This window comes from Lissotriton vulgaris, chromosome 3_1 (genome assembly GCF_964263255.1).
Source record: "Lissotriton vulgaris chromosome 3_1, aLisVul1.2, whole genome shotgun sequence".
NCBI lineage: Eukaryota > Metazoa > Chordata > Amphibia > Caudata > Salamandridae > Lissotriton > Lissotriton vulgaris.
Window position 1 is genome coordinate 311502776 of NC_141689.1, and position 21744 is coordinate 311524519.

The 21744-nt window shown below is 44.6% G+C and overlaps 2 protein-coding genes across 3 annotated transcripts in view; one reads left to right on the top strand and one right to left on the bottom strand.

The window, feature by feature from the left end:
- The window catches only part of AMACR (alpha-methylacyl-CoA racemase), a 508826-nt gene that overhangs the window by 196096 nt on the left and 290986 nt on the right, over positions 1-21744 (bottom strand). For both annotated transcript variants that reach the window (XM_086960506.1, XM_086960507.1), the window contains one exon: positions 839-1025. In XM_086960506.1, coding sequence (XP_086816632.1) covers positions 839-1025 — 187 coding nt within the window. The remainder of the gene's footprint in view (positions 1-838; positions 1026-21744) is intronic.
- On the top strand, positions 8364-10754 carry LOC147726375 (E3 SUMO-protein ligase KIAA1586-like). Its single transcript, XM_086962727.1, has one exon. The coding sequence runs from the start codon at positions 8364-8366 to the stop codon at positions 10752-10754; it is 2391 nt and encodes a 796-aa protein (XP_086818853.1).

The window sequence follows — 21744 nt, forward strand, 5'->3', positions numbered from 1 at the left end:
AAATAATCTGTGTCCGGCCCATGCTCCACAGAAAGAAAATGAAGTGGTGCCCGACATGTGCTAGCTAATTAAGAGGCTTTTGAGGCGACCGAATAAACACATTCATTAAATCCAGTCTAGTATATTTATTTATACTTTCTACTTATTTGTTTTTTAGAAGAAAAAAAATTAAATTGACAGAGAAGGATACACATATCGAAAAGTGTTTACATTCTTATTTAGCAAAATATATTTGAATCTAAGAAAACACAACAATTCATCATTTTATAGTTTATGCAATTCACTAAATCAGTTATTTGATTCCAATTCCTAAACAGAAAAAAAATTCATAACAAGATGAATTGTTATGTTTTGTTGGATGTCTAAGTTTTTGAGTTGTTTGTGAATATAATTTTTTTGTACATTTTTTTCTTAGATTGAAATGTATTTTGCTAAATAAGAATGTAAACACTTTTCAATATGTGTATCCTTCTCTGTCAATTGAATTTTTTTTTTCTAAAAAACAAATAAGTAGAAAGTATAAATAAATATACTAGACTGGATTTAATGAATGTGTTTATTCGGTCGCCTCAAAAGTCAGATTGTAAGTAAGGTGAGAAGGGGGCCCTTTTTGGTTTACATATTGTATAACGGTCCAGCCCTCTCTCAGCCCCACCACGGACCTAACTCACTTTTTTAGCTAATTAAGAGGCAGCAAAGAAGAGTGACAATGATGGCAACGAAAGATTGGCAACGAAAGATAAGCAACAGGTGGGCTCCAAGCCCTTGATAGTAAACAATACCCCTTGTAGTGACAGTGTTGTTGGAAGGCGAGGCCTAATAAGTGTATCTAGCTCACCTTTTAACAGCATACTGTAGAAATGTGTTTCAATTGAACCCACTGCCATGAACTTCCCATCTGAGGTCTTGTATGTATCATAGAATGGTGCTCCACCATCTAACAAATTCCCTCCACGAGAAGTATACCAAACGGGTACATTTTGGGATGTCCATAAGAAAGATCCAACATACGCTGCACCCTCTACCTGAAAAACAAGCATAAGAAAATATTTTTATAACAATTTGAAACAATGCAGCTTGGATGTCACAATGCAGGTACCTGCTAGGCACACAAGAGACATGAGGGATGCACGTCAACAAGTAGATTTATGGGGGAAGACCGAAGAACAACATTCGCCTGCCTCATTTTATACCCAATATGTATTTTTTTATTTGTTTGCAGACACTGCTATGCCAATTCATAGGAAATATCATGTATAAAATGAGTGAAAACACAAAGTGAACATCAGTAATGGCTGTGGGATAAGATCTTCCAGATAACTGTTTAGGTAAAACCAAGTTATTTTGTTTTTATGTAGTGGTAAAGGATCTAATGAAAGCTGGAAAGTGGAAAGGAGGAGATAGTAAAACCGTGTCCTTATTTAGTGTTCTGACAGGGAAACATGCAATTAATATAATGAGCAATACTTGTTCCCATGGGTATCCATACAGCACATCCATGCAATTTAGGTTTTACACCAAGCCTGTTACTCAACATAAAAGCATTCTGCACATATCTCTGCATATTATGCAAGGTGTAATGATAACTGCAGGTTATAATTTCATTACAAGACCGGAGGCTAACATTATGCATAACATCTTTTATTGCCACTCCAGCAACACCTTTAAAGAATCCACATTAGAATAAAAGACTAGAACTGGAACACACAAGTCTTTAAGTACTCCAACATCCTTCCTCTTTTATTTGCTGCTCCTGAAACGGATAAGTCTAAACCTTTCATGTTCTATTATATTATGGTAGACATATTTATATATATATTGAAATTTAAGGAAAGTAAATAAGGTTATTAAGTTGTTTTAGTGAACTAACTTCTAATTTTTAAAAGTAAGTTCGGCTAAGAGGATACTTATAGTTAGGGATTTATTGTAAGTTTTATGGTAGATATTTCAAATGTATGTCCGTTTCTTCTGTATATTTATTTAATACAAGAATTGAAAAAGCGTAGTTTAGATGAAGAGAAAAGTATTACCGTTATGTAGAATTAGGGGTTTTTGTAGAAAACGGGCTGTTGATTTTTGAAGATCAGCACGCGAAGGTAGCGTGTTTAGTTGCAGGATCGCGAGATAAGCATTGTTTGAAGACTGTGAAGTGAGCACGGCTTCCGCGCAAGTCAAGAAGGAGGTTTAAAGGAAAATACCTAGAGCGGAAGTTGATCCTGAGAGAGTTGTTTTTTACGTGTTGACGGCCAAATTGGATTGGGCTATAGGTAAAGGAAAGCAGGGCTTAATTTGAGCCGGGGCTTGCCGGTGCTCAGCACCGGCACTTAATTATGGGGGCCGGGTCTATCACTCGGCATTAAAGTGCACCTGTTCTCTGCCTCATTTTCATTTTTTAGACTCGTGCGTGCGTGTCTCTGTTTGCGTGCGCAGTGCACTGACTGGTGCGTGGTGATGACTCTCTGGCAGGCACAGAGAGTGTGGCGCTGCTGTGTATTATTACTGTCAGGCAGGCAGTGGCACTGACTGGAGTTACTTAGTTAAAGTTAAAGAAGACAGAAGAAGTCAACTCAAATGAATTCCACTTCCCCAGGCGTGGCGCGGATCAGGGCCCCAGTCGGCGCCGCCTGGGCGGGAGAGTCCGGGACTTGCCGTTGGAAATTGTAACTTTGTTTCTTTTTGCAGCCTAGTTGCAGGGGCCAGGGGCAGGCACTGGGCAGGGCTTTGCTGCGGGGGTTGGGGCTGTGCGCGCCAGAGGAAGTGACGCGTGCGCAGATGATTGCATGCCATATGCATTGCACGCGCATTTTCTCTCTGCCCGCCCCTGCATAACCGCACGTTCGCACTCCGCACCTCTTCCCGACCCTCGCCCGCCCAAACTCCAAAGTTGCTGGTGGGGGAGTCGCCGAGTCGGTCGGGGGACTGAGACTCGACTCGGAGTTGGGAGCGGCCGGCAACTGCGAGTGCTCACCGTCACTGCTCAGCAGGTGAGGGCGACCGGACCTGGGTGCGAGGCGAGCGAGGCAGGGCAGGGCGGGGGCCAGAGGCCTGCTGGCAGTGGGGTGAGAAATAAATTTTGATTGAACAATGAACCGTGGCGTGAAGTGAGTGAGCGTGATTAATTTACTGGTGGTGGCCAGACCAGTGAGTCGGGTTTTTTAACACTGTGATTGGTGATTGGTCGACCCGACCCGACCGACTCTACCTACCACTGCTACAGCAGCGCTGCCCTGGAGGCAGGGTCCGCAGGGAAAAGATGGCCTGGGGCGGTGGGCCTGGGCCTGGCCCTGGGGGTAGGCCGGCGCCGGCCGAATTTGAAATAAGGCAGGCAGGGCAGCAGCTGAGGCGGCACTGCAGGTGAGTGAGGTGGTGAGGTGAGGCGAGGCGAGGCAGGGCCTGGGGGCGGCGGGGGCCGCAGGCGCGCGCAGGATTACGTTTTTTTTTTAAAATTATCATTAATTTACTGGTGGTGGCCAGACCAGTGAGTCAGCCAGGGTTTTAATACTTATTGGTCGACCCAACCGTCTACCTAGTGTACCACTGCTACAGCAGCGCCTCAGGCAGGGACAAGATGGCCTGGCTGGGGGTAGGCCGTAGGCGCCGGCCGAATTTCCGAAATAAGGCAGCAGGCAGCTCAGGCAGGTGAGGTGAGGCGAGGCGAGGCAGGGCTGAGCCTGGGCAGGGCCTGGGCTGGGGCGGCGGGGCCGGGGGCCGCAGGCGCGCAGGAAGGATTACGTTTTTTTAAAATTATTATCATTGTGGTTGGGAGGGTAGGGTTATGTAACATGATTGATTACACAACATTATCACATGAAGAAGTAGATGATTGGCTGCCCTGCCTGGAGTCTGACCGGGCGGCGGGCACTGGTTACCAAACGGGGTTGGGCGGGGGGAGTGCCTGGAGCGGTGTTTCAGCCCCATCTTTTGTACTCGTTGGCACAATACGTTGGCTCCTGGCAACACTTTGTGCCTGCTGTGCCTTCCGGGGGTGTGGAGGGCGCGGGCACTGCCCGGTGGCGGGAAGAGTTGGTCGCAGATTCCAACACCCCACCCTTCCATTCTGAGGTGGTATCACCAGGCTCTGATTACCGAACCCACAGGGGTGGGGTGAGGATAGATAGACAGATACTGCCTGAAGTGGCAGAGAAGGAGGAAGGTGGGCAGCGGTGAACCGGGTGTGCAGGCATGGGCTGGCACAACGCCTCAGACCCTGGCTCCACGGCCCTCCCCATGCCTTCCTGTCTGAGTCATAGACCCCCCCTGCACGTCCCTCCTTCTGCACATCCCCACACACACCTTCTAATTAATTCCCAACGCACGCACACAAAGATGTTCCGTCCGTGTGCCACTCCCAATGAGTGAATGTCCGCGAATGCCCCCGAAGGAGGTCAGCCAACCAACCCAACCCTAAGGCAGCGCCCCCTCCATCACGAGGCGCGTTACCAGCACACATTGTACATCAGTGCCCCGAACAGCCCCACCCCCCCATCCTCCCACCACCACCCCCAGCAAACCCGCGTCAGAGCAGGGCACTCAAGCCATCACACCGGCACCAAACGGGAGTCCACCCTGGCAGCACAGCGCAGCTACACACCCCCGAATCTTGAAGACCGCCCCCCCTCTCACAGACACCCTTTGCACCTAAGGCTGACCGAATGCATGTCTCACACAGAGGCCATGCACACCCTATCAGATCGCCCCGCAGTTCAGAGCTTCATAGCTCACCTTCCCCAATCCCCACAGACCATTCCAAACTACACACAGCATGCGGCCGGGCCGGCAGTAGCTGCTAGCCGGAGCAGCTGTGTTGCTGGGTCCTGCGCGCGCAGCTGCGCTGCTTATTTACTTTGCACCTTCCTCTCTCTGCATCACAAGGAGAAAAGGCCCCAAACAGCTCTTTTTATTAGATTGCTTTCTGCTTTTTGTGTGCCCGTTCTTGGCTCCTCCTTTCAACCATGGGCCACAAGGCGGCTTTTGTGACAGTACTGTTGCACTTTATCGTCTCGGGGCGCCTTGCAAGTGGCACTAGCACGCGCTATCACCACCCGTGGAAGAACTCTTTTACCCATGTTACGTGGGTCACACTGGATACGGCGTGGGCCACGCAGAAAGGAGGCCAGGTATGTGACGGGCTGCCACCGCGCGCGCTCTTTCACCCTCACGTCACCTGCATGTGTTTGTGGTGCTCTTCGAAACATGGCATTTAACGAACATGTTATTCATGTACAAGTTTAAACGCCACCGATTTGTCGTTTGATAGTGCTTCCGCAGCCACCCTGGCCTGCCCACAGATCAACTTCTCAAAGGTGCGGTCCCACGCCTCCAGTCAGTGTGCACGTTTTCTGAACCCACCCCGTCTACAGACCACCATCTTAGGGACTGTGCCCTCAGCACCACAGCCCACCCCACTACATAGACCATCATCTACGCCACCTTGACCACAGACCAGCACCTCAGAGGCGCACAGACCCCCCCCAGCTCTTTAGCCAATCTCACAGTCCAGCATCTCGAAGGCGGCATTCCCACACACCCAGCAGAGCCACTCCGACCCCACCACACCCACCCTACTCACAGTCCAGCATGTCAAAGGCTGTCTCAACATTCACCATCTACACCCCACCCTGTCCACTGACCATCACCTCAAAGGCTCTGCCTTCAAACGCCGTCCTCCAGGTGAAACCTCACCCACCCTGCCCAAGTCTGCGCATCCTCCTATCTCACCCGACATAGATACCACGTCCCCACCCTAACTCCAGCGCATCACCTCTGTAGCCCACGGACCACTTACCACCACGATCATGTTTAGTGTGCAACTGTGCACTCAGTCAAGTCTGCCTGGCTATTTGTTACGCAGTTGTGCCGTGGGCTGCCTGTAAGCAGTAGAGGATGAGATGCAGGCCCAGGGCAGGATTCGGTTTCGTTTTCAGGCCGGGCACGCTCATAAAATTGTGGGGGTTTGGGTTGGGGCTTGGCTGTCACTGTGCCAGGCAAGCTGCAGCGTGTGGTGCGCAAATCTTCTACCTCTTACTTGTTAGTTGTTACAGTCAGTTACACTACATTAAAGGGCTGGTTTTAAGCAATCTGGATAATAAATCTGCGCAGGTGAGGCCTGCAGATTAAGTTTTTTATGTTCGGACGTCACGTCACACACTGCTTAAATGTTGTTGTTTCTAATGCCCTGCCTGGCATAGGGTAGTTGTTTAATCATCACGAATCGATGCACGATCAGGTTTGTTGTGTGTGCACTCACTGGCTATTTGTTGCGCAGTTGCGGGCTGCCTGGGTGAAATCAGTACAGGTTACAGGCCCAGGGCAGGATTCGGCTTCCTTTTCAAATATCATAAAATCTGTGGGGGTTCGGCCTGGGGCTGTGCCAGGCAAGCTGCAACATGCGCAAATGTTCTGACTGACTTAAGTTACACTACTACATTAAGGGCTGTTTTTTTTTTTTTTGAAGCAAATAGCAATGGATAATAAATGCGCAGGTGAGGCCTACAGATTAACTTTTTTTATGTTCGGAAGTCACACTGCTTAAATGTTGTTACTGATGCCCTGGCTTTAGGCTAGTTTGATCATCACGAATCGATGCACAATCATGTTTGTTGTTGCCAGCAGTATGCACTCACTGGCTATTTGTTGCGCAGTTGCAGGCTGCCTGGAAGTGGAATCAGTACAGGATGATTTTGGTGCTAATAACCCCCCATGACCACCTCCAGTCCTGTCAATACAGGTGCCTTTTTACAAGAGAGTTAGTGGACTCAGAGCCAGAATTGCCTGCTAAGGGCAGATGTATCATGTATGAGATTACCTGGAAGAGCTGCAAGTCGCATAAGAGCCGCCCTCATCATCAAACATAAGAGAGGAGTTGGTATTAAGGAGGGGAAGTAATAGAGTTTGGGCCCGGGGTTAAATAAGGGGAAGTAATATGTGGTGGTCTTGCTTGCAAAGAAACCAATGGCAATCGGTCACCTGAGCAGGCTCTGCACCAAGAAGTGATGTTGGTATATGAGTTGAGAATGTGCATGATGAGGGTAAGGGAGCCTTTGTCTGACGTTTCCATGATTTCTAGCCAGGGTGCCTTTGTGTGACATTTCCATGATTTCTAGCCTGGGTGCCTTTGTGTGACATTTCCATGATTTCTAGCCTGGGTGCCTTTGTGTGACATTTCCATGATTTCTACCCTGGGTGCCTTTGTCTGACGTTTCCATGATTTCTAGCCTGGGTGCCTTTGTGTGACATTTCCATGATTTCTGCCCTGGGTGCCTTTGTCTGACGTTTCCATGATTTCTAGCCTGGGTGCCTTTGTGTGACATTTCCATGATTTCTAGCCTGGGTGCCTTTGTGTAACATTTCCATGATTTCTGGCCTGGGTGCCTTTGTGTGACATTTCCATGATTTCTAGCCTGGGTGCCTTTGTGTGACATTTCCATGATTTCTAGCCTGGGTGCCTTTGTGTGACATTTCCATGATTTCTGGCCTGGGTGCCTTTGTGTGACATTTCCATGATTTCTGGCCTGGGTGCCTTTGTCTGACGTTTCCATGATTTCTAGCCAGGGTGCCTTTGTGTGAAATTTCCATGATTTCTAGCCAGGGTGCCTTTGTGTGACATTTCCATGATTTCTAGCCTGGGTGCCTTTGTGTGACATTTCCATGATTTCTAGCCTGGGTGCCTTTGTGTGACATTTCCATGATTTCTAGCCTGGGTGCCTTTGTCTGACATTTCCAAGTTGTGAGATTACCATGCTTTCTGGCCTTGGTGGCTATGCACGTCCTCATTTAGGTGTACAATTTACTATGCTTTGAAAGTTGATACAGCTAAATATGTTGTGCACCATTTTAGTTTTTTTCTCTTCAAAAAAATGTTCTTGAGGGGAGAATGACCCCCATGCAAACATCTCTAGCAGTCATTAAGCTTGCTTGCTATGCACTGTATGGGGGCTGGTCAAACAAAACTTGCCAGGGCTGCTTTGGGTTCCCATTCTGGCCTTGAGTGTCAATTAATGAATACTTTTTGTGAATCACAGTGTGTAACTAACTTTGCACACTTCCACCTTACCCTGCTTTAGTTGTCATGCTACTGCTACAGGAAGCCAAAGCTTAAAAGTGAGGCAAACTTTAAAGACTTTGTGCCTCTTTTCAGTGAGTGCTCATCTGCAAAAGGTCTGAATTTGGGTGGGCAAACCCGGCAAAGTAAGATTATACTTGTAGTCAGTTGTAGACAGTAGATGGTAATATATGTGCAGATGCATAAATTTCTTTGGAGCAAACTGCAAAAAAAAATAATTGTGCATGTATTATTACTTAATTGAATTGACATCACACTTCGCACATGTCTAGCATGTTTTATTTCACTTTGCTTCCCTAGAATGTCGCACAGTGGGCAGAAGAAGATTTCAAGCTACTTCACAAAATTTAAGCCCAAAGACGATGGGGAGCCTACTAATAAAGTAGCTAAAAAAGACCATGTACTTCCGGTGGATGAAGGGAACAACACAGAAGATGAAGTGCAAGAGAAGGCACAAGATGAGAGGGACACCACTACTAGCAGCAGCGTTATCACACCTACAGAAGAAAAGACACAAGATAGTCCTCTCCGAGATGACCAGTATCATGCTGTGGAGATTGCTGAGAGTGAGACAGAGGAAACTCCAAGCACTAGCAAACAATTTGACACATTATCGCTGAAACCACATTCAGGCACAGTTTTTAGGAAAGGCATTCTTCCTAAAGGTTGGAAACACGATCAAAAGATATATTTCCAACGCAAGCATCCGTGGTTAATTGTTAAAGGCCCTAACCTTGGCTGTTCTGTGTGTCGCCAAGTCCGTGATCTTGGTGCTGAGAAATCCAGGGGAATGAAATTGTCCAAAGAATGGACTGACTCTACTGTGAAGGCATATGGCACAAATCCACGACAACAGCAAAAATCATTGAGAAAAAAGATTGGAGAACATGCACAAAGCAAGGCTCATGTTGCAACTTTAAAAATCTTAGAAAATGCAAAAAAAGATTCTTTATTGCAAGTAACTGCAAAAGCTCAATCTTTACAAATGTCATCAACATCCAGAATATTCCGTGTAGCTTATAAGGAAGCAAAGCGGAACAGGCCAGCGTATGGTTTTGAAACAGAGATAGACTGCCACCAGTTAAATGGACTGGATATGGGTCGAATTTTGCACTCCAATGTAGCTTGCTCAAACATACAACGCCACATATCCTCAGAAATGAAGAGGAAGATATCTGCTCAAATTATTGAACTTTCCCCAAAAATAAGTATTTTACTAGATGAAGGCACTGCGTTAAATAGGAAAAGTTCTTTAATTGTGTACATGCGAATGCAGCTACCTGGCATGGACTCACCAGCTAATATTTTTGTTGACCTCATTGAGCTGAGTGATTTGTCAGCTGACGGCATAGTAAGTAGTTTACTGTCTGCTCTAAAAAAAGATCCTATTAATATAAGTGAGGACTTTCTCTCCAAATGCCTGGTTTCAGTTGCCTGTGATGGCGCTTCAGTGATGTTTGGCCGTCACAGTGGTGTTATAAAGAGGTTGCAAGAAAAAATCTCTCCCAATATTGTAGCCTGGCACTGCTCAGCACATCGCCTGGAACTTGCCGTTCATGATGTCATGAAAGATATTGGCGCTACAAATCACTTCAAAAACTTACTCGACAAGCTATATTCTTTGTTTGCCACATCTGTTAAAAACCGTTTGGAGCTAAAGGAGTGTGCAGAAGTTCTTGACATTCAGCTCTGCAGAATAGGTAGAGTGTTAGATACTCGTTGGGTTGCATCAAGCTTTAGAACAGTAGAAGCTGTTTGGAATGCTTATCCTGCTCTCTACAAGCATTTTACTAGTGCTGCTGTTGATGCTTCCCGTGACAGTTCTAATCGAAATATGTACACCGGCCTAGGAAGGCAAGTATCATCTATCCAGTTTGTTGCTAATCTTGGCCTCATGTATGATGCTCTTCAGGAGTTATCAGAGTTATCACTCGAGTTACAGAAACGTGATTCTACAATCATTGATGCCCATCGAGCTATTTGTCGGCAAATAGCAGTGTTTGAGGCAATGGTAGACCGGCAAGGAAAGCATTTCTCACAGTGTAAAAAGGCAATGGAAGAAAATATATTCCAGGGTGTGATGCTGCACAAAGGAAAGACCACTGACAAAATCATTGAACAGGGACAGTTTTTTCGTAGCCTTGCAGAAAATCTGAGAAATCGTTTGTTGTCTACAGGCGGTACTAATTCTGCTGACAAAAAGGCTGACTATGAGACGCTGATTAACGAAGTGAAAGTTTTATACAAACAGTACTGGCCTGATGAGCTACCTGTTCTTTATGGTGAAAGTGACATTGAGTCTCTGTGTAAAAGATTCAACATTGCCAGCCGAGAAACCATACGTGCGTACAGAGAGTATAAAGAATCTGGAGGAAAAGAAATTAAAAGGCAGTTCAAGGAGCTTTTGATGGCTTTGCACACTATTGCTATCAGTACTGCAGAATGTGAGCGGGGCTTTTCTCAAATGAATCTCATTTGCACATCTACAAGAGCATCATTGCTGACTGAAACAATATCTTCTTTAATGTTTTTAAATCTTGTTGGTCCACCATTTAAGAGATTCAATCCAATCCCCTATGTTCAGTCATGGCTTGCAAAAGGGCGGAGAGCAGCTGATGACACTAGGAGTAAAGCAAGGAAAGAGGAGGATTTGGAATGCACAAGTGATTTAGACTGTGTGTGGGCTTTCTAGAAAAATAGATGCTAGCCCAGTGTAACTGAAAAATGGGTCATTGCAATATTTTAAAAAAGTTAGGCTTTACTGGACTTTTGGGGAAATTTAATTGTTGTGTACTTTATATAGGTTATTTATTTGCATTGATTGACAGTGTCAATTTATTTAATATTTTCTTATAGCTGTCTCTTGGTTTGGATGTTATATTTATTATAATTTATATAATTTATTTTGTTTTTATAAGATTTACCTTGCTTTTTCATTTTAGAACATATTTATTTGTATTTATATGCTTTATGTTACATTATTTTGTCTTTATAGGTTTAGATTTTGTATGGCACTGACTATGGCCATTTTGCACTAATAGCTAGGAGTCTGACTTGCAATACTGTGAAATTCAAACTGCCTCGTCATTATCTATTCCTTTGGCCTAGGTAGCTCTAGGTCCTTTTGGTGGAGATTACATTTTGCTGAGCTTTCTGGTAAGATACAATTCTTGAATTAAAAAGTCATATTTGGAATATATGCCTCTTTTCTAATCTGTTGTGTCTGTGTGATACAGAACTGCATAGTTCCATATTTTATTTAACTAATCTGTGTCTAATAAATGCACATCTATCCCCCAGGGTCTAAGCTATAGTAACAAGCCCACTTGGTAATCCTCTTTTTTCAATTGTTTCTCTAACAAAATACTCTAGTGTACTGAATAATCACATACCCCTTCGGCCACTGGAAGTGCCATGATGACTGACTAATTCAAGTACATTGCATGATGTTGTTCACTTTCTCCGTTTAGAGTGTTTTAACAACATTTTGGTTCATTTTGGCACATAAGCTATGTAAAAGTTGTACCTTAGAATTCATAGACTGTTAAAAATGGCATACCCTACCCCAGTATTGTACTCCTTTCTCACCAAATCAGCACATACAGCACTGAAATGGTCCCTTTTCAATGCATTAGTGATTTTAGCTAATTTATTACAACATTGTGCTTTAAATGCACTTTTGAGTTAATCTTTTTCAAAATGTTCACAAGGCAAGGGACCCTCCTATCAAAACCTTACTATGAGGAAGGCTCCCTTGCTGAAATTTCGGATCAGCCAGATATATATATTACCTCTAACTTTTAGCAGAGCCAGTTGAAAATGTGGGTGGAGCCAATATAGTAAGTGGGCGGAGCCAGTGGATGAAGTGGGCGGAGCCAGATAAAAGTAGGTGTGGCCTCTGACAAACATTTGAGCACCTGCACTTCATTTTTTACAAATTAAGCACTGAAGGAAAGTAATGAAAAAACTTTAGCGAGAAAAACGGTTATGTTCGTTTTTCATTGCTCAGTTTGTTTATTGATGCAAACAGGTGTTTATTGTTGCAAAGAGGTGTTTGAAGAGATCGGTAGGAGTAGGGCGGGTTTTTTTTTATAGATTCAAAGTATATTTTTGTTAACAAGGAAGGTTAATTAATTTTTTTGAGTATAAGAGGAGATTTATTAAATCTAGTTGGAAGTTTAAAATGGAAAGAGAAATTAATAATGGTTTAGAGATAACTAATAATAGAATAAACGAGGAAGTAGTGAAAAAGTTAATTGAATATGAAATGAAAAAACAGGTTAAAGAATCTATGGATGAATATATTAAAAATAGGAAGAGAAAAGAGATTGATTCAGGGGAGGAATTTTATTCATTATCAGAAGGAGAAGGAATGAGTACTGATGTAGGGAAGAAGAGAAATAGGAAAACCAGACATATAGAAGAGTTGGATATAACTCAGAAGGGAAAGGTTGGTGAAAAAACAACTGAAAGGATAGGTGTCCCTGGCGGCACTAAAAGATTAGGTGTCCTTAGCGGCACACAAAGAGAGGATGCCCTTGGCGGCACACAAGAGGATGAGGATTTTGATTGCCTTATTACAATGTCTGGAAAATAAGATGAAAACATGGATGAATATGTTTTAGATTTACAGGGCGATGATAATTATGAAGATTTTGAAGAAATGGAAGTTGAAGCATCTAGTGAGAGCATAAAAGATCCATTTGGGGGTGAAATGTTCAGTCCCCTTAATATCAAACACCCACGAAGCAGAGAGTGGTGGCCAATGGATCATGTGGTAAAGTTTATTAAAACATGGATTAAGAAACCTCTAGATAGAGAGATGCGTAGGATGATGAGAGCAGAATGTTCTAGACCTAGGATAGAAGAGAAGGTTTGTGCGACACCTAATTTGGACCCTGATCTCATCAATTATTTATTTAAACTTGGAAGAGGTCCAAGAAAAGGATTGGGGAGATCGTTAAAAATCTGGCAAGATAAATTGCTAGATGTGTAGGGACCTTTAGGTAGAATTTTAGATGTGGCAGAGGATGCTTACATAAATGAAGAACAAGCTGATGTGGATCTGCCAAGAGGATGGAGCCAAAGGGCTTTAGTTTTTCTTGGAAATGCAAATGCAGGGTTATTACAAGAGAGGCGAAAGGCGATATTAATAAAAATAAATCCTAAGTTAGGAGATATGGCACAAAAAGAGGAAAAAGAAAATACAAAGGGATTGTTGTTTGGAGATGGTCTGGTGAAGGGTATAGGAAAGTATGTTGCAACTTTCACTGCGTTTGATAGAGCGCAGGGAAATATGAGAAGAGTGTTTGGTGTTTTTGGAAGGGCCAGTAGGCGAGGACACTTAACTGGCCGGGGTATGCAGAGTTCCCAGTATGGTTCACAATTTAGTTCTCAAATTGGATGGCAAAATAGGGGAAGAGGATACTAGTATGGTACAGGATTATATCTGAGAAGATCAAGGACAGGAAGGAACAGAAGATATTCTAGAGGACGGAGATTTATATTGGTTCTTCCCAATTAGAAGTAGGAGAAAGGTTGAAGTTATTCAAGAAAGAATTGGAAAAGATAACAAGAGATCCATGAGTTTTGGAATCGGTGAATGATTTTATAATAGAATTTATGTATCTTCCATTTTAGAAAAAAGAAGAAAGAGAAATCAAAATGTCTTCAGAACAAAAAAAATTGGAGTTAGAGATAAAATCATTGATTACAAAGAATGCAATAAAAGTAATAGGGGAAAAAGTAAGATGTTTTGTAAGCAATTTGTTTCTGGTGAGAAAAAAGGCTAAGGGTGATAAATCTCAGAAATCTAAACAGGTTTTTAGTGTATCGACATTTCAAACTGGAGGGGATTCATTGTTTAAGAGACTTATTGAAAGAAAAGGATTATATGATAAAATTAGATCTAAAGGACGCATATTTTACAATTCCTATGGAGAAAGAGTCAGAAATATTTACAATTCAGATAGAAAGGGAAATTGTATCCATTCCTAGGTTTACCTTTTGGACTATCTTCAGCACCATGGTGTTTCACAAAGGTGATGAGAGTAGTGGTTTCTTTCTTTCGGTAGAGAAGGACAAGGATGATTATTTATTTCGACGATATCTTAATTTTATCGCAAAGCAAGGAAGATTTGGAGAAGACAATGAAAGAAGTGGTAAAGAAAATAGAACATTTAGGCTTTATTCTGAACAGGGAGAAGTCTTGTATGGAACATACACAGGAGATAGAATGTTTGGGTTTTCAAGTGAATACAAAAACTTGCCAGGGAAGAAATTGAGTACGATAAGTAAAGAAATGCAAAAGAGTTTAAAGAGGATTCAGTTTCTTCAAGAGAGTTGGCGAGGATAATAGGTTTATTCTCATCTTTAGTACGGGCAATTTTTCCAGGACCGTTGCATTTTCGTGCACTTCAGAGATTAAAAGGAAATGCATTGAGGAATGGTTTATGGTATGGAGACAGAGTAGCATGGGATTTGGAAGCAACGAAGGAGCTTTTATGGTGGTTGGACAATTTGGAGGCTTGGAATGGGAGAGCAATTTTATGAATTACACCAGATTTTGTGATGGAGTCAGATGCGAGTTCGACAGGTTGGGGAGCACGAATGATAGAATTGGAGACGGGTGGTGTATGGTCAAAGGAAGAGAAGTACAATCATATAAATTACTTAGAGTTGACAGCAGGTTTATATGCTTTACAGAGTTTCAAGGAGAGAATAAAGGGACATACGGTTCTGATGAGGATGGACGACATGTGTCTTATACAAACAAATTGGGGGGGACGAAGTCCGAAAAATTTAGCAGAGTTAGCAAAGGATTTTTGGAATTTTTGCCTAGAACACAAGATAGGTATAAAAGCTGAATATTTACCAGGAGACAAGAATGTGTGTTCAGATTGGAATTCAAGGATTACGAGGGCTTTCAGCGACTGGAAACTGGACACGAGTTGTTTTTACAGGATAAACAATGTGTGGGGTCCTTTGAAAGTCGATCTTTTGCAAGTCGATTGACGTATCAGTTATAAGAGTATTTTGGAAAGCGGATCCAAAAGCAGTTGCTATGGATGCATTTCAACAAGTTTGGAAAGGAAGGAGGGGTTATGCTTTTACACCTTTTGCAATGATTCAGAGAGTTTTGTTGAAGTTGAGACAGGAGAAGTGTCAGATAGTCTTAGGGACTCCTTTCTGGGTATCTCAGGTTTGGTTCCCATCAGTAATGGAGTCAGCGTGTGTGGAACCGTTCTTGATGCCTGCCAGAGAGGGACTTTTCAAGAATGCAGAAGATGATGATCATCCTTTGGTTTTGAACAGGGTTTTGAACCTTCTTGTTTGGAAAGTGTCAGGAGATCTAGCGGAATCAAGGGTCTTTCGGAAGAGGCTGCAGAATTGTTGGAAGAGTCATGGGCCCCTGGGAAAAGGAGTAGATAGAAAGCAGTTTGGAGAATTTGGAGTAGTTGGTGCTTGGAAAGGAGTCTGGATCCCGTGGAGGCTCCTATAGTGGAAATTGTAAATCTTTTAACAAAAAAGTGTCATGAAGGGTTGGAGTATAGAACCATTAATTGTTATAGATCTGCAATCTTGGCAGGGCATTCTTTTATAGATGGGAAATCTGTAGGTAGAAATGTGATGGTTTGTAGGATCATGAAGAGTATGAGATTAAGGAGACCAGCAAAAATACGTTAGTGTTTTGTGGGATGTTGATGTTATGTTGTCTTTATTTTTGAAATGGCCATCAAAAATTTTTGGGGAAATTAAGAGACTTACTGAGAAGTTAGCAGGTTTGCTTTCATGTAAGAGGGTTTCCGACGTTAAAACTTTGGAGGTAAATAAGAAATTGGTAGGACCAGATGGTGTATTTTTTGAGATTAGTAAAAGAACTAAGACGTCAACTTCTGTTTTTTATCCAGTGTTTAGGGAGGAAAAGAAGTTAAGTGTTGTGAATTGTCTACAAGAGTATGAGAGTAGGGCCTTAGAAAATAGGAGGGATGGAGATAATCAAGTCCTGGTTTCTTATGTGAAACCTTTTCGTCCTGTTAGTACTGCTACTATTTCAAGATGGGTGAAAAATGTTATGAAAGAGTGTGGATTAGATGTGGGATTATTCAAATCAGATTCTTTACGTGGTGCCATGGCGAGATAAATGTATTTGTCAGGTGGCAGGTTGGAGGAGATCCTGAAGGCATGAGATTGGTCAAATGCAGGAACTTATGCAAAACACTACCTCAGACCAATGGAGCATGTATCAAATTTTGTTATGAGAGGCTTTGAACATGCATAATGTTAGCCTCCGGTCTTATAATTAAATGGCAATTCTCCAAGCAAAGTGAAATGAGAATCAAAATTTCATTGAAGACGAGAAGGCTAAAATGATCCCTCCCTCCACGACCCGTTGGGTAATTATGGAGGAAGTAGTTGTTTGGGATTTAAATGCTATTTTTTTGTTGAGTTAAGTACAATGTTTTTAAAAAAAAAAAAAGAAAGGGGTTAATCTGATAAATTAGGTTTAGTTGTATTTTATGTTATGCAGAATAAAGGAAGATCTATTAAGAAGAAGATGGGCGAGTTCAAGAAGAAGAGTTTATTTGAAGAAGTTTCAGTTTCACAGCATTAAAAGAGGAAGATTGTTGGTATGTTGGAGTACCTAAAGACTTGTGTGTTTCAGTTCTAGTGTTTTATTCTAATGTGGATTCTTTAAAGGTGTTTAAGGAGTGGCAATAAAAGATGTTATGCATAATGTTAGCCTCCGCGTCTTTATTGAAATTTTGATTCTCATTTCACTCTGCTTGGAGTATCGCCATTCTCGTGCACCTGAGGCCAGACATGCATGTGCAAATGGCTCACAAAGACAGCATGGCTGAAGGTGAAAATAATGGGCGTGTACCGCATGACTAGACTTGTATGCACTTTCACCGCACTTCCACTAAAATCGTCCATGAGCACTCCAAGTACAGGAGATGACTTTGGAGTATAAAAGTTGACTGGAGATGTTTTGTGTCGTACTAGGAACCTGGGTGTACTGAACATTGCTCCCCCTTACCAATGAAAAAAAGAAGTCCAACTTACAGAGCAGGATGAGGCAAGGCATAGAAAAGTACAATACACATAGCTAGAACTTGAACACTTTTTTTTTTATTGGACAGAAAATTAAGTTCCAGATCAACACATTCGCCAAAGAGATACACACACTGGGCTTACGCAGAATACACTTTTACTATGCACTTTCTTTGGCAACGACTGTGTAAAAAGTACAATTGTGAAGGATTTTATATGTACTACTTTAATAATAGATCAATATAAAAAGAAAATTTGTATTCATTTTGTTGTTTCCATGAATTTTAAATATCTGTTTTCCGTGTCTCTCTCATGCTGTAAATATACTACGGCCATAGATATCGTAGATTTCTCTTTTCAAAATAGTATGCCAGTAGGACCATACTGTTGCCTGTACCGTACACTACCCAGGTCATAGGGTTTCTTGGGTTACCCCATTAGTTTATATTGAGACAAAATAGGGGGGCATGTCCAAGATGGCCCAGGACAGTAGCCTGTATCCGAGCTCCGACCTGTCGCCACATTTATCCGCCTATATCCGTTCTGCTTCAGCACAAGTACATTGCCTGAACATTCTGCCCCTGGTGTGTGGGAGGCAAATCTGCTCCTTCTAGACATTCGGCGAGTGATTTTGGAGTACAGCAGTGACAGCTGGAGCCGCACTTCTGAGGCCAGTATTTCACACCAATGGAGGTGCTGTGCCTAAATATGGCGTTGAAGCCCAGGTGTCCCAGCTAATACATCTTGCAGTCGGACACCTCCCCAGAAGGGCCTGTAGGTGACGCCTGCTGCTGGTGTTCCCTCTGCACGACACAGGGAGTAGGGCCTGATAAGATGCACTGGCCCTCTCCAGTCCCGCCTGGCACCTTAGAATGCAGATTCTCCACCGACGCCGGCAGCCTTTCCAGGGATACACAGCACCACTACATATTATCAAGCAACTGCTACAGCCCAGGCACAGACAGTGCTTCCTTTCAGCTGCATCCCTCTACCTTACCCCCCCAGTGTTGAACAGCTGACAACACTGCTTCCCTACGGGCACTCATGCTGATATGGACATTTGTTCAGCATGTGGAGACTACTGTGGTGTGCTGAAACACTGCTGACTGCTGTCATTGCTGGACTGTTGCTCAATATTTCCAGTTTGAGTGATGAGGCGACTTTCCACTGGCCCACCAACACAGTACTACTTTTTCCCGTACCCAGGCTGTTCAGACTAAATCCCAGTAAAAGAAAATATGTGCTGGTTCTGTGAGAAAATACAATGTGCACAAAGGCAAGTGTGACACTGTTAGAAAGGCGACCTTAGGGGGAGGGCAGGGGCTCCCTGCCAGACCACCCCAAGTCTCACCCCTCCTCGGAGAACTAGCCGAGCGCAGTCGAGAGGCCTCCGAGTGAGGTTCCTCTCTTAGGATCGTACAGGTCGAACACTACACCACCACAGATGGACACCACACAAGGATAGGTTCTCAAAGTCTTTATCAGTAAACTATGCAGGTTATCTTAGCAATACAATACAAGGGGATCGAGGGATCCTCAAAGTCTTTTGTAGCTGGGGGGATAAGGTAGCGGGACAGTCTTGGTACAAGTCGCTCAGCTCTCAATCCTCGTGTCACTTAGAGTCGGGCCGCGGCAGTACCAGCAGGGCTTCAAAGAAGGTTTCTGCAAGGATGGGCCGCAGCAGCGCCAGCAGGGCTCCAAAGGTGGTTTCAGCGAAGATGGGCCGCGGCAGCGCCAGCAGGTCTCAAATGAGTTCTTCTCGGTGTCTCTCGACTCCAGGATACAACTGCTGACCCATTCCAGGGCTGCCCCAGATATAGGTCTGAAGTCCTTTGATGTCCGGACCCTCGCACCTGGGGCCAGAGGGGCCGGGATGAGAGCGACCAGACACTCAGCAGGGGGGTGGAGCCAGCGCCCAGGGAGGCAGGAGGGCGATCGAAACCCGGCGTCCGGGGGCCGCTGAAGGCCCATCGAAACTCTCTGCCTCCGTGAGGTGCCAAGTGGCCGATTTACCACCTGGGTGGATCTTGGTGCCTCGATGTTGGGGCTACGTTGGGGCCGCGGCCTAGGTCGGGCCGAGGCCATGAGGCCTGGATGAGGGAGGCCCAAGATGGAGTCGAGACCTGTGAGGGTGGCCCAGGATAGGTATCGGGCCCGTAATGTGGGCGAGTCGGCGTCGCCACGTCCTGATGGGGGAGAGCGGGGGTCGCCCATGGTGGCAGCCCTCAGGTAGGGGTGGAGAGGGTCTCTTCAGCCCGGAGGACAGGGGCGATGTTGGCTAGGGTCCGCCAGGCGGGGGGAGCGGGACCAGGCCACGAGGCCGGGTCCAACAGACACTAAGCAGTGTGTGCAAAATAAAAGCGGCTTACAACGTGCAACAATGATGGATTCAACCCAGATCTGTGACTAGGGGTGAGTGTCTGAAAAGTTTCAGCGCTCTGCCCATCATCTCCTTGTGTTTGCTTTGTTCCCCTAAGTTGGCAGGGTATGCCCAGACATGGGTCCCTTGCTCACTTTGCCACCGAATTCAAACTAGCCTGGCTGTTGAGGGGTGTGGTCCCGGGATGCTTGTTTCGAGTCCAGGGAAGACCTGGCTTGGCTGTTCAGGCTGGACTGTTCCCATGAGGCACAGGGTCATGACTGATTTGCATATAGCTGGGTCTGCACTGGGGTGGCAAAATAGCCAAAGAACAATGATGGATTCAACCCAGATCTGTGAATGTTTCAGTGCTCAGTCCATCATCTCCTTGTGTTTGCCACGTATAAGAAAAGACACTTGATCCGCACTTACTATCCAATTTGCTTGCTTGTAGGAGACCCATTTAACTGCTGGGGAGCTCCCGAAATTGCACAAGCGCTGGTGTGGCCTTGTGCTGGGTACCATCTATTCTGCTTATGCCTGGGGGGTCCTCCTGTGGGTCACCCTGGGAGTTCCATTTGTGCCGGAGCATACTACAATCAACCCCAAAGGCAGATTTGTGATTGCAGAAGGTACACTGGATGGGGATCTCCTTTCTATGGTGGTGCTTTAAGCCCTAATGTAGGTCAGCCTGTTTTCTTAACCTCCATGTCCCCAGCCCTTCTCTGTTAAGCACACTCACCCATGTTCGGTGTTGGGGCATTGTGTCCCAGATCTGGAACTTGATAAGTCCACTCCTCCTCTCCCGGGGGCACAGTCCCATAAAACCTCCAAGTACTTGCAGCAGTGGTCCCAGAATATAAAGCTTTAGATGCCTGGTGCACATTAAACTTGCTTAAACAATAATATATTCCCATGACTCTACATTACATGCTCTCCAAACTCGAATAGACCTGATTTATGGTACTGAGACGCTCGTGATTAAATGCAAGCAAGCAAAATATTTGGGACAGACTGATCACTGTCCCTTGTTGGTGTCATTTCAGAAGGGGAGACCAAGTCAGTCCATTACCACCTGGCACCTGCAAGCACAGGTGCTAGCTGACAACGCATTTCGGACTGCCATTGGGAAACAGATTGATAGGTATTTTACGGAAAGTATATGAGATGGTAGAGTGGGCCTGTTTCAAGGTGGTGATCAGGGGCGCATGCATGAAGACACAATTTGATGATAGTGCAGGCACTCTGGGATGGCGCTGAGGAGGAGGAAGGAGAAGACACAGACTCGGATATGGTTGACCCCACTAACGCACCAGGGGCGCACCTTTAGCGAAAGTTTAATTCCTTCTTGCACACACCAGACCTTACCTTTTCTGAGATTCTATAACAGCGCTGCCACGGGGGGGGGGGTTGGGGAGTTGGGGGGTAATTGTTAGGGGGAGGGGTGAAAACTTAAAAGCGGTCCACGTCCTCCTGTACTTTCGAGGAACGGACATTGGGAGAAGAAGCAGGAGATGGACATATTATCGAAGCGGCTCGGCTTCCTGGCTGGGGGCACGGGCAGCATGATGGTGGTAGTGGTCTAAATGTGTGCCATCACGCTGTATTGATTTATTATTCATTGCTGTAATGTATATGCAAATTTTTGGTACTGCAATAAAAACGATGTTACAAAAAAAAAATGAAGACACAATTTGATATAAGACGTTCCCTTCAGGGAGAAATCCTGTATCTAAAGGGTAGATTGAGATCAGCAGAGATGGAGTGGTGACTGAACCGGCCACATATCTGGCGCTAGCTGGTATAAGGACAGATTATAGGGCCCTGTATGGAAGACTAGCCATCTTTAATTTCCAAGAACACACCTAGCAACAGCATGAATTGGATGACAAAGCATGTAATTTATTCGCATGGCTTTTTAAATCAGAACGCCCAGGTACAACTGTTGCAGGTACTAGATCCCATTCAGGCCCCATAGTGAACTCCCAGTTGGACATCAAAAAGAATAAAAATGTAATACAGGAGGCTATATTGGGCCCCTCCAGATGTGAATCCCGAGGCGGTTCTTGCCTATTTTCAACCCCTAGAGCCCCCCCCCCCTTCTCAATCCACTGCTAGCACAGGAGTTGAATGCTCCGTTGACCCTCGAGGAGATCTCTTCATTCATTAAGCATATTGCCATGGGCAAGACGTCTGGCACTGATGGGCTACCTACTGAATTGTATGCCTCATATCAGGCCCTTTTGGCACCACTGTTATTAGCGCTATA

Excerpts from the sequence above, each read along its gene's own strand:
- LOC147726375 (XM_086962727.1), top strand. The coding sequence starts at position 8,364 with ATGTCGCACAGTGGGCAGAAGAAGATTTCAAGCTACTTCACAAAATTT.